This window comes from Calypte anna, chromosome 17, assembly GCF_003957555.1.
Source record: "Calypte anna isolate BGI_N300 chromosome 17, bCalAnn1_v1.p, whole genome shotgun sequence".
Taxonomy (NCBI): domain Eukaryota; kingdom Metazoa; phylum Chordata; class Aves; order Apodiformes; family Trochilidae; genus Calypte; species Calypte anna.
In genome coordinates, this window is record NC_044262.1 from 1,269,370 (window position 1) to 1,282,137 (window position 12,768).

Genomic DNA, 12,768 nt, shown 5'->3' on the forward strand with positions numbered 1-12,768 from the left:
AGTCCCTTGATGGGTCACAGCTCTTATCTTGACACTTGGGCTGCTTCCTGTGGCAGAGGAATGGCTTTTCTCTGGGGAACAGGGTGTTTCCAGCACTGTGCTGAGCCTGTTCCCATCCTGAGTGCAGCTGGAAGCTGTTGAAATGAAGCAGAGCTTGTGCTGGCACTGCTTGGGATCTGCTGCCCTTCCCAGGGTCTGAGCTCCTGGCAGAGATAATGTCATTAAAAGGGTTCTGAAAGCTGCAGCCCAGAGGTGCTGCCAAGGGCAAGGCTGGTGCAAAGGAGTGGGATGTCCTCCTGCATAGCTGAAGTGTCCTGTGTCAGCTTTATGTCTGCCTGGGAGGGTGATGTGTGCCAGGAACTGGGTTCCCTTGGGGCTGGGGACATGTGTGTCACCAGCAGGGATCAAAGACCAGGGTAAGTCTTCAGGAATGTCTTTTTGCTGGGGTCAGGGGACACTTGGCCTGCAGGATCCCCCCTGGCAGAGCAGCTGGAGCACAACCCATCCCCTGGCACTGCTGGCAGCAGGACAGGGAGCAGAGCTGTTCCATGGCTTAGCAAGATGTGGATTGCAAGGTTGGGAATTGCATTGCTTCCAGCACCATCTGCTTCCCTCTAGCTGTGGAAGAGCTTTGGCTAGGTGTCCCAAGTGGCACCACGCTGGTGGGACCTTGGAGAGTTTGCCTTCAGCCTGATGGAGCAGGAGAAACTCTTCCCTCTGCTCCCTGTCTGCTGCTTCCCATGCTGTGGGATTCGGCTCCATCTCCTTGGAGAGGCACTGACCTCAGCCACTGGTGCTGGGGGAGGTTGGGACAGACAGCTCTGGAGAGAGCTGCCACCAGCCCTGGCTTGGGAAGCTGGGAATGAGCAAAGATAAAGGAACAGGAGCTGCTCGGGTTGCTCCTCCTGGGAGAAAAGTGTCCATGGATGTAAGATGGGAAAGACCCAACCCTGGGTGCCCAGGGTAGCTGTGTAGACACTGTGGGGGCCTCCACAGCCCTCAGGAAGGAATTCGGCTGTAGGTGCCATGGCAGGTTGGGTGGAAGAGCCTGTGTGTGGCCTCTTGAATGAAGCAAACCTTTTCCCAGAGGGATAAAAGCAAAGGAGACTCCGTGCCCGTGCAGCCTGCCCAGATGCAGCATACATCACTCCCAGCTCCCAGCCTGGTACTGTAGGGTGACAACAACAAACACTCATTCAGTGCTGTCTTGTGTCAGTGTCTCTGCTTGCAGAAATGCAGTTGTAGCTTAATTTTGATCCTGTTTGTTTTTCCTCTTTACAGGTTCAGAAGATCGGAAATTCTGCATCCTTTACCTGGCAGAGGTGAGTGTTTCTAAATCAACTTTCTAGTGGGAGCTGCACGTGTTCTAACAGCTCTGATCTTGTCTGCTGGGGCAAGGAGCACTGACTGGGCTGGGTTTAGCTTCCTTTTTAACACATTTACCAAAGGTTTGGAAAGGCTGTGTAACAACTGTAACCAGAATCTGTTAATCAGGAGCTGCTGAGAGGACCAGGCTGGGCAGCACTCAGATCTTTTGTCTTTATTTTTGAGGCATCTTGCTTTTCTTGCCTTTGAGCACCCAGGTTTGAAGCCCACAAATAAAATAAGGAAAGCTCAATCTAAAAGGCTAAATTGTAGCTCTCCAAATGTGAGTGCTCTGGAGAGCTTTGTGGTCCCCCAGAACTGCCACAGTTACCTTTGTGTCATCAAGGAGGCTGCAAAATCAGTTCCCAGTGACTGAATCAATGAACACTGGGGCTCTCTTTGTTTTTCCTTTTTGAGTGACTTCACTGTCTTCCTGCTTTCAAGGCCTTGTATTTTCAGCCTGGATCTGGGAAGGATCCCCAGGGCATAGGGGAGTGGGGCAAACATTGCTCAGCAGCAGCCTGAAAGAATGAACTATTGTGAAATTTGGATGTGAACACTGAGAATGAAAGTTGTTCACCTTGAGCAGCTGGGATCTGTGCCAAAGCACAGCCTGCTGCATAACCCTGGGCTGATCAGCTTTCTCTCATCTTTCCCTTTTGTTCCTTCCTTATCTTGCTCTGACCCAGTGGGATGCTGTGCTGGGAGCCAGCTGGGAGCAGAGCAGCTTCTTCTTCTTGCAGAGGAGCTTAGTCACCTGTAGGTCACCCCTCTTCTCTTCTTTGCATTTGCTTTTCAGGAGCAAAGCTTTGGTTACAGGGCTGGGGGTGCCATGGGTTGTGAGGGTGTCATCAGGAGGTTTGAGGTCTGTGGGAGGGAGGGAGGGAGGGAGGGGACAGTCCCCTTCGGAGTGCATGGGTTGTCCCAGGGGGGTTGGTGCCTTGCTGGGCTGGTGGCAGTGTCCCTCTGGTGTGTTACAGCAGGGTTTAAAGCTTGGGCTGCTGCCAGGTGAAAGCTGGAACTCGGGCTCAGTGAAGTGGCACTGCCAGGTTGCAGTGACACGTGGGGACAGGGTGGGGGTCTCAGGACATCTTCAGACATCCCTGCACCTCTCCTGTCACTCCTGTGATGTGGTGCAGCAGGGCCCTGTGGCAGAATCCTGCTGGCAGTGGCTGTCCCACCACCTCTGGCAGAGGGAAGCTTTCCAGAAGGATGCAGAAGGGAAAGGTGCTTGTGTGGATGTGGCTTTTTTGTCTTGTGTCATCCTGAGCTGTCTGTCCCCATCCCAGTCTGCTCCTGTCCTGCTCTTTGCAGCCAGTGCTCCATCCCTGGGCTTCCAGCAGCTCTTTACCCCACTCTGAGGGGGTCTGGGAGGTGGTGACAAGCTCTGGTATTGCTGTTTCTTAGCCACACCATGGTTTGCAGTGAGCAGTAATGCAGTCAGTGCTGCTGGCAGTGGAAAGGGAGCCCACAGGGCTGGTGGCATTTGCTGCAGTAACAGCTCTTTGCTGAGCCCTCAAGCTGCCATCTCCTGCCCCTGTGAGTACATCCTGTGAGTAATGTTCTGACCCATAAGGTCACATTTTTGCATTTGGATCTAATGTGATAAAAAAAAACAAACCAAAAAACCAAACCTGTTTCCATTCCATGTCTGCCAGTAGCTTCATTTATTTGAAACAAGAAAGAAAATTCCAACCTTCAGGGCGACAGGAGTGTCATAAAAAAGCTGCTGGGAGCCATCCTGTCTAATCACATGGAAATACATCACTCCAAGGAGGTGAAATCCTGTGCATTTTGGTTTTTTACAGTCAGTGATCCCCATAGCCTGGTGCAGGAGGGGTGTGCGTTTTACAGGCTCTTTGAGGTGCAGTGTTCAAGGCCACCAGCCCTGGTGGGACATGTGGCCTTCTGGAAAGGCTGAATATCAGGTGGTGTTGGAAAGAATGAAATGGAGAAGAGTTCTCCACTGAGCTGTCAGTTCCTGGTGGGTTTGGTGGTCGTGGGGTAGCTGTGACGGTCCCAGCACATGAGCAGGGCTGGGGTTTGGGTCTGAGGAATTCTGGGTGTACCTAGGAGCTTGTCTGATTTTTCTGTTTGCCAAATGGTCTGTGAAAAGGTTCTGCCAATGCCCACAGACCTGGCCAGGCATGTGTTTTGTTTCAGGATTTTAAATCCAAAGGAACAGCTTCATGTCACTTGACCAGAGCCCACCCGTGAAAGCTTTGGGCTGATTCCTTGTGGATCTGGGTTGCTGCACCCTGAGGAGTTTGGATTGGGGGATTTTGGCCCTGTTCCCCCCCTTGCCCATGTGCTGTTCCCTCCTGTGGTGACAGGAGGTATAAAACCTGTCAGAAAAAACCATTTATTGTGTGATAGAGCTTGGAAGCCTTGCAGGGAGCCAGTCCAGAGATGTGAATGTTGTCCAGGATTGGATTCCCACCCTTCCCTGCTCTGGAGATACCTCCTGATAGGAGCCTGCAGAGCAGTGTTTTATTGCCTTGGTAAACGTTTTTGATTTGAACCCAACATACTCAGAGCAAATTGACGTAAAATCAAATAGCTTGGTAAGGTTTTCATTTGAAATGCACGAGCAGAATCGATCTTTTTCTCTGGAAGTTTTCACCTGCAGACACTGGAGTTTCCCTTGGGAAAATGCTCCCAGAGAAAAATCTTTCCAGTAGGAACTTCTTGGCCTGCTGCTCACAGACCCAGGCAAAGCAGTGCTGTGGATTTCTGCTTGGTCTTGGTTTGCTTTGGAAATGCTCATCCCAGCTCTGCATGGGAGATGCTCTGGACAAGTCACAGGCTCCCTCGTGGGCACCGTTCCTGTTTGCATCCTTCAGCTGTGTCCTGAACTCTGTAAACTGGAGGCAGGGACAAGATTAATGCTTGTATAAAGGTGCTTAACTCCAGAGTCTTCATTGGAGATGTCTCACCTTGGTCCCTAGGAGAAGGAAATTCCCCATATTCTTTTTTACTGCCAGGACTGAGCATGACTCATTTGATGCCTGCAGGGATGTGGCATTGCCCATTTCTATTCTACAGGGAAAGATCAAGGAGAACTGAGGTTCCCACCCTGATACAGGAAATCTGAGATCTGGTGGTACAGAGGACTTTCAAGGCTCAGGGATGAGCTGTGACGTGGCAGATATGATTATCTGGGTGATTCTGAAGTCAGCTGCTCTGTCCATGTCATCAGAAGGGTTCACAGGAGGTGGATTTGGGTGCTGCCCTGGCAGATCTACAGGACATTGAGGCACGTGGTTTGGTGGCAGGGAAAAGGGCTGGCCAGGGGGTGACATCAAACTTACAAAACCAAGTAAACAGCTGAGGTGGATTTGTTTAGGAAAGAACTTAAAATGTAATTATTAATGAAAGAGAGATAAAGAGTACAAATAGAGCACAAGTAGAGCAGATGTTCTCATGGGCACTTGGCTTGAGAGGACACAACACTTGGCCTGAAAGCTTAGAAAGATGGGAAATAGCTGTGCTGATTAATAAAATAGTTTAAAAATCTGTTCTGAAGCATTGAAGTCATCATCTGTGGGCATTGCTCTGCCAAGGAGAAGCCTGGCTCTTGCTTAATTGCAAACAATCATCATTGACATGATAGAAAACAACGAATCCTGCCCGATAAAAATGTGCACATGACTCAGAATTTGGGGAAGTAGGAGATGATAAAGAAGCAAGTTCAGTGTCAGGGGTTAGTTGTTAAGGGGGGTGAAAGCTGATGATGTGTTTTCATGTGATCACAGGAAAAAGAGAACTGCACACCCAGGTCTGTGAGGGTGAGGGGGACTGCAAAGCTTCTTGGGACAAGGACAGTCAGCAGCTCTTGTGGCAGAGAAATGGCATCAGAAATCATGATAAAATTTTGGGATTCAGTCAACTTTCCCATTCTGCTGTCATCTGACCAAGTGATGGCCAGAGGACTTGCATTTTGGGTTGGATTTCTTTCCAGCTGAACTGGGATGGTTCTGGCAGGGGAGCAAAGCAAAGGAAGTTGGTCCCTTTTTCTTTTTCCCAGTCTTCTGGAGGGTCTGGTGCCCTGGGTTGGATTCTGCTCTTGTGATTTCATCCCCATCCCTGTGACTCTGCTTGTTGGTGAGGCTTGAGCAGCCTGGAAGATGTCTGGTCCCTCCTTTTCCAATGCTCCATCTATACTTTTTGTTCTTAAGTACAAGCAAATGTGATGACAAAAAGGGCAATTTAGAGACATGAGCTCAGAAAACCTCAGTGCTGTAAATGAGACATGGAGCCAGGGGGGGTTTTAACCACACACACACACACAAAGCATCACAATGATTTAGGAGTGCCTCAGCCTTGCCTGAACACAAAATCCTGAATTCTGGGCTGGGCTGGTCAACCTGCAGATGCCAGAGCACTGTAAGGTGGAGGTACAGTGGGTTTTAAATTCCTGGTAAGTGAAAATCCAATCCTCAGCTGGTTTTGGGTGCTGTATGCAGGGCTGGGTGCAGGTGGGAGGGATGAGTGTTTGCCTTTGAGGTGGACTTTATGCTTTCTTGAAACTGTATCTCAATTTCCTCTAATTCATGCTGTTTGTCACATCTGTGGGCTGTTGTTTGCCAGGTGGGTTTGGTGTCCTGCAGGAGGGGCAGGATCCCTGGGGATGCAGTGGAGAGGGCTCTGCTGACAAGGGACAATAAAAACCTATTTCCTAAGAGTCAGCCCTTGGTGTCAGAGGGAAGGATGGGCACATCTATCTTTCACCTCCATCTCTAGAGCTTTCCAAGTCTCAAACCAAGGCACCCAGCAATGAGCCACCCTTTCCTGTGCAATGCTGTGCCCTGCAAACAGCAGCTCCATGCAGGTCAGCATCTCTTCAGGCACCCGTGAGATCCTCTTGCCTTTTGGCCATCCCAGCTTTCAATAGGGCCCCGCTTTTACTGCCAGTGTTTGTTCTCTGGGCACCACCAGTGTGCCCAGCAGTCCAAAAACCACAGGAAGAGCCACGGTCCTCCATCCCCCCCCTCCCCAGCACGGCAGCAAACTGCACTTTGTCAGACCCAGCTTTGGGGCTCATGAAATAACCAGCCAGCAGTTGCCTGTGTTTTGTGCACAGGATATTCCCAGGGCTTGCTGTTTCACCAGTGGAAGGTTTGCTCTGTGATTTGAAGGCTATTGTAGTCTGCAGCCTGTTTCCGAGGTACTTCCCCTCTGGGATCTCTGCTGCCTTTGGCCATGGACCAAGGCTCTGAACATGGGAGGCCAGAGCTGAGCTGGGCTGCAAGCCCTGGCCCTGAACCACTTTGCCATAAACCCTGCAAGCCTGGGGAAGGGAGCAGAAGTGGGGTCCTCCTGATCTCCTCAGGGATCCATCCATGGACCTGATCATCCCTGGGGACTGTGTCTGCAGCACAGGCTGGGGAGGGATTGGGAAGCCCTGAGCAGGGCTGGTCAGCCAGGTCATGGCATCAGAGGTGTCAAGCTGAGTCTGGCTTCTTGGTATGACTTCGTAGCTTTGCTGTGTTGTGTAGAGGAGTTAAAACTGAATTTTCTTTAATATCCTTCCAACTCAAACCAGTCTGTGATGTAGAGCCACACCAGTGTACCCAATGCTGCTGTGCTGGGCAGTGGGACTCATCTGCAGTGGGCTCCTTGCATTGCCTGCTCTGGGTCCTGCTCTGCAGTAAAAACTTTTATTCTGCTTTTCCATGGACAGTGCTGGTGCTGGGATCCAGGTGCTTGTGTGGGATCTGGTGCTGGTGGGGATCTGGTGTTGCCATGAGGGCATCCAGTGCTGCTGTGAGGGGGTCCTGGTGCTGGTTTGAGTTCCAGTACTGCCCAGAGCCAGCCAGCACACACCACCTGCAATAACATGTCTTTGGAAGCTCTGTTTATATATAACAAAAACTATAACAAGTTTTTGGTGCAGGGAGGGGGGGTCAGGAAGCCCCTGGCAGCCACTTCAGTCTCTGACTTTATCGGGTCACAGCCACCCCCTTCACACCATCTGTATCCTCCTGTCCCACCCTGAGCCTCTTCCCCCAGCACAGTTTCCCCTTGTTTTGGGGGAAGCAGGCTGGTGGAAGAGGGAGAAACAGAGCTCTGCCCTTGTGAAGTGTGTGGTGGAGAGGTAAAATATCACTGTGGAGGAATAAAGTGCTGAGATTCTGCTGCTGTAGCACAGGAATTATAGTGAAATATGTACAGATGAAATAAATGCAGTTATGAGTGTTCACCTTCCCCCTCAGCCTTGCCCAGGACACACACTGGGCTGGTTTACTCTCTCTGTTCTCTGTTCCATCACATCTCCTGGCTTTAATATCCCAGAATTGGGGAGGCTCTGCCTGGCTGCGGGTCAGGGGGAGCAGGAGGGACACTTTGCTCTCAGCAGCCCGTGTGGGCTCAGCCTGGCTTTCTGCTAAATTCAATCAAAGAGCTGGGGACTGGAATTGAATCAGCAGGAGGCTGCAGAGCAGAGAGGCAGCAAGGGGAGAGGAGGTGCCCTTGGAGTTGCTTTACTCCGTGCTCCAGGAGCATTGCAGCTCAGCATCTCTGCAAGTCAGGATCTGGGGGCAAGGAGCAGCCCAACCACCTCCTGTCCCTGAGTCACAAACCCCTCAAACCCACGTTCCAGCTCAGTAGAGCTCAGGAACACTGACCATGGATTTTTAAGCCCATTTCCACTGTAGGAACAGATGTGGTGATGTCCAGATGTAAGAACGATCAAATCTTCTCTTTCCTGGAAGTCTCCTTGGAGGGCCAAAGGGCTGAAGTAGAGATTTCTTATTCTAGAGGTGACATGGGAGGTTGGTTTGTTTGCTATTTTAGTAGGGATTTTGGATTAAATCGGGATGAATTAGCATCCAATGAAAACAGTGTTTTAAATGGTGTGACTGAAAAGCACTTCCCCTTCTGCTTGTGTTGTGTCTCTGGAGTCACAAAGCTGCAAGTTCCTCAGTTCTTTCTGACCTTTCTGGGAAAAACAGCCTGGTGGAGACCTGCCCTCCTGGATGGGAACCCGAGGGGGAAATGAAAGGCATTTTTTGTGCCCTGTATTGGGAGATTTTTTTTCCAAATTATGGTTATTTTTTAATATCTGGCCAAAGAAGGAGAAGATCCAACCATGGGCATTTTTGGATGGTTTTTAAAGTGAAACCTGAAAAACCAGTAAATGTCACAAATGCTTAATTTTTAAGCACAAGAGATGAGGAGTTCAAGGGCTGGGAAACACTTGCTGAGAGAAGTTGGCCAGAAGGTTTCTTAAATGAGTGGGATCTGGCCCAGAGAAAACCTGTCCATGAGGATCAGGTCCACATCAAAAAGGGAAAAGGGTTAAGGCATGAGGGGAGTCAGGCTCACCTGGGATGAATTCCTGGTTCTCCTAATTCCTTCCTTGCTGTGCCAGAGCTGGAGCATCTCCCACTCCCTGGTGTGTGCCAGATGTGAGGAGCAGGACAGGAGCTGCTGCTCCAGAGCTTTCTCAGGAGCTCTGCCTTCCCCCAGCAGCCCGAGGATGCTCCTTTCCATCAGCTCACACTACGGTGCCTCGGTGATGTTTGCACACAGCAAAAAGCAATTTCCCCCCTCGAAAGCAGCCACCTGGGTGCCTTCCCCTGCGGTGCCACAGGGTGCTGAGGTGCTGGTGCCCTGCCCCTGCCTCACCATGCTGTAAAGCAGGAGTCTGCAGCTCTTGCACGGGCAGTTTTCCCCCTGGCTCTGCTTTCCTGACTATTTTGCTTTCTCCTGCCCGGAGCACAGGACGCTGGTGCAAGCGTTCTCCTCACATCCATCTCGGAGAGTGTGTTGGAAGCAAAGTAGTTTGCAAACAAAGCCAGGGCCTGCGAGACACAGCTAATGACCTTCTCTCTGCCTGTGTTTCCTTTACGTCAGAAGTCGGAGTGCTTATTAAGTTTGGAGGCTTACTCCCAGGAGCAGAAGAAGAGGATCTGCTGGTGTCTGGCTGAGAACATCACCAAGCAGCAACATCCGGCACCGGCTCCTACGGAGAGCAAGGTAAGGGACTCGTGCGGGAGCCCAAAAACCCAGTGGGGCTCTGCCTGCTCTGGGGGCTTTGCTCTGATGATGCTGCTGCCAGGCTTGCTGCTCAGGAGGTTGGTTTTTGGCAGGTGAAGAGGCATTTTGCAGGCAGTGGGTGCTGCCTCTGCGGGTTCCCACCCCGCTCGGGGATGCGGTTGTTGAGTTTGCATCCCCCGACTCAGCCCGGGCTGCTCAGGATGTATCCCAGCAGCTCTGTTTGGACAGCTGAGGCCACCACAACCCAGTGTCCAGCTTTCCCCCAAAGTTCAGCTCCAGAGCAGGACAGGACACAGAGGGAAAGGTTCAGGGCGTGATCTCTGGGTGCTGATGAAAAGGCCGAGGTCATGGGAGCAGCGGCGCGGAGCCCGGCCCCTCCGCTGCACTCGGATGGGCTCAGGCCTTTGATCTGGGCCCCTCAAAGAGCCTCAAAGTGCAGAAAGGTCATTCCATTGGTGCTATTTTTCATATCTATCAAGGCAGCATTAGCACTTTTCCCACACGGAAAAGCTTCAGCCTGATCTGAGAGCACTGTCTGAGCAGCAGCAGCAGCAGTGTGTGCATGGAGGGGCTTGGGAGCTCTGCCTGGATGTGCTGAACACCTCCTGTCTGCCTGGCTCTGGGGAGGGGGCTGCCACCAGAGCTGTTTGGGACAGTGGAGGTCTGGGCTGGTGTCAAAGATGATGAAGCAGGTGACCCTTGAGGACCCTTCCAACCTGGCATTCTATGATCTTGTTCTCTGGGGTTGTGGGTGGGTGGGACCGTGGGTGGGTGACCCACTGCTCTGGGACGAGAGCATCCCACTGAGTGTGTGTGTAAGGAGCTTTAAGTGAGGCTTCCCCCCTCCCCGAGGGGGGATCTCAGGGGATAAACCCACCCATATCCCTCCCTGTGGTTGGTACAACCTGTGGTTGGTACAAGGTGGTGGAGCAGCTCCTGCCTCACGCTGCTCTGTGGATTCACTGGGGTGCAGGGGCTGCTCTGGCTCAGGACTCAATCCCCCTGCAAGAGCAGAGCAGGCACCTGTGCTGTCACCTGGGTCCAGAGTAGAGCAACGTGGCTTTAGCTCTGCAGCATCCCAAACTGGGTCAGCACAAACATCTCTGCAGGAGACAGAGCCTCTGGATTCCTTTTCCTGCACGTTTCGGACGGACTAAAATAGCAACAACACACAAAGCCTGAGAACTCACTCACCAACCAAGGCTTTAGCTGTGCAGTCAGCCCAGGGCACTTCCTTCAATGAGGGGACAAAGCTCTGCTGTGTCACTGCTGTTCCTCTGATGCACCTTGCCCAGGCAGGGGGTCCCACGAGGCTCAGTGTGGGGGTGCATGCAGGAGGGCTTGGGGGGCTCTGAGCTGTGTGTGATCCAGCCACGGGCTGGGGGATCTGCTGGGGAGAAAGAAGCTCTGCAGGGAGCTCCTTCCAGTCTGAGCATCCCAACAAGATCCTAGAAGGGGGGTGGTGGAGGGTGGATCTTGGTGGCTCTCCAGCATGACTTGTGCTCTGGGAATGTTTGGGGTTTTGGGTCATACTGCTGTTTCCCCTCTCCAGGCTGTGTTTGTGGTGGGGTGTGAGATTATTCCCTGATTTTTGGCTCTCCACTAGACCTAAAAATCCCTGTGGCTTAGAGCAAAGCCCTTAAAGTGTCTGCTGACTGTGCTGTTAAAGGTACCTGGCTACTGGATAGGTGAACAAATACTCTAGAAGACAACCCAAGCCTTTCTAAGGCTTTTCTGCACCTCAGGAGCCAAGAGGCAGCTCCTGTCTGCAGTGGAGACTCTGCCAGGCTGTGACAAGGAGGCTTTGTCTGGGGCTGCCAAAGCTGATGGAACTCCCACTGGTGGGATATAGGGCTGAGAGGGAGAAATGGAGTGTGAGAGCAACTGGTGGGCACTTAGCTGACTTCACAGCACCATTTCCCATCCCAGCAAGGTATAAATTGCTCAGGCTGCAATTTTCAAGCCAACCTGATCCTAAAATGCACAAAGCAGAAGTGTGGGGAAGGAGGAGCTGCCCTGCCTGAGGCTGCAGCTCCTGAGTGGGCAGGTAAAGATGCTTGGGGGCTGGGATGCTGGTGGGGACCCGGGGTGCTGGTTGGATCCTGGGGTGCTGGTGGGAGCCCAGCACAAATGAGCTGCAATCAGGGCTGTGGGACCAGTCTGCACCACAGCTGGTTTGCTGGGGCAGATTTCCCCTGGGATACTGGTGCAGTGGGAGGCAGGAGCTGGGAAAATCTGTTGCTTCTTGGAAAGGAGAAGTGATCTGTTAGCTTTGCTTATTGCTCACAAGTCATTTGATATTGGGGCTATTTAAAGAAACAGGACAGTGTCTGTGCTCTGTGAATAGACAAATTAAGCTGAAAATATCAACCTCTGCGTGGCTGATTTCTGCTCCAAAGAGGAATCTGGTTTGCAAAGCTTTCCAAAGGGTTCCAGCTTGGCCAGAGGCAGCTCATCTGAGTGTGCCAGTGCCCAGCTGAGGGGATGTGGGCTTTTCCCTGTGATGGAGCAGAGGGCTGGTGTGATCCCAGTGCCAGGCAGGGCTGTGCCATGTGCCACCTGTGCCCTGGAGCTGGAGGAAGGAGACACTGAGCAGAGAGCAGCTCCTCAGCATCCTCCATGGCTGCTGCATCCACAGGAGAGCTGGGAACTGCTCTTCCTTCAGTGTAAATGCTGCTGGGGGTGCTGTCCCCAAGTCCTTTGTGGAATAGATGGCTGGTGATGGGACAGAGGATCCCCAGCAGGACCAGCACAGCTGGAAGGGACAAGGGGATCGACTGGTGGGGGAAAGTTGTGTGGTGCCAACACAAATCAGGTGAATTTTGGGCTTTGGGATGGCTCCTGGAGCCATGGCTGGGGTAGGGCAGCACTAAAGGCAGAAAGGTCCTTCTGGCTGAGGGATCTGTCTCTGCAGAGTTGTCACCTCCAGGAATGTCTCTTTGGGAGGACAGTGTCAAGCCTGGGGGATGTGCCTTGGGTGGGGTTTGTGTTGGCATAGCTGCTAAGTTGGGAGCATCTGGTTTTAGAAGGGACATGAGCCTATGGTGCATGGAGCATCCTCTTCTGGAAGAGAAAGCTGTGAGAGATGGAGCTGTGATGCTCTAGCCAGGCTTTCCTGCTGCAGGCAGTGCAGGAGGAGCTCTGGGGATGGCTGGGGCTGGGGTCCAGCTCTCCAGCCCATGTCCAGGAGACAGGGTGGAAGTGGGGCTCTGGTGGCTTCTCTGCTGTGGCTCTAAGGCTTGGCTGGACTTCCCTGAGGGATGAGCCCATCCTCAGGTCCCAGAGTTGTTCTGGGGTTGTTCCCATCACCTTCCCCTTTCTCATCTTTGGGTCTGGGTCTGCCCTGGGATCAACTCCCTGCCCTTGGCTGTGCCGAGCAAGGATCTGCAAAACACATCACCA

At 52.3% G+C, this 12,768-nt stretch overlaps 1 protein-coding gene across 1 annotated transcript in view; it reads left to right on the forward strand.

The window, feature by feature from the left end:
• Positions 1 to 12,768, forward strand: part of RGS3 (regulator of G protein signaling 3) — a 52,107-nt gene that overhangs the window by 24,466 nt on the left and 14,873 nt on the right. The window contains 2 exon segments of the mRNA XM_030461510.1: positions 1,282 to 1,322; positions 9,223 to 9,345. Of these exon segments, the coding sequence (XP_030317370.1) occupies positions 1,282 to 1,322; positions 9,223 to 9,345 (164 nt within the window).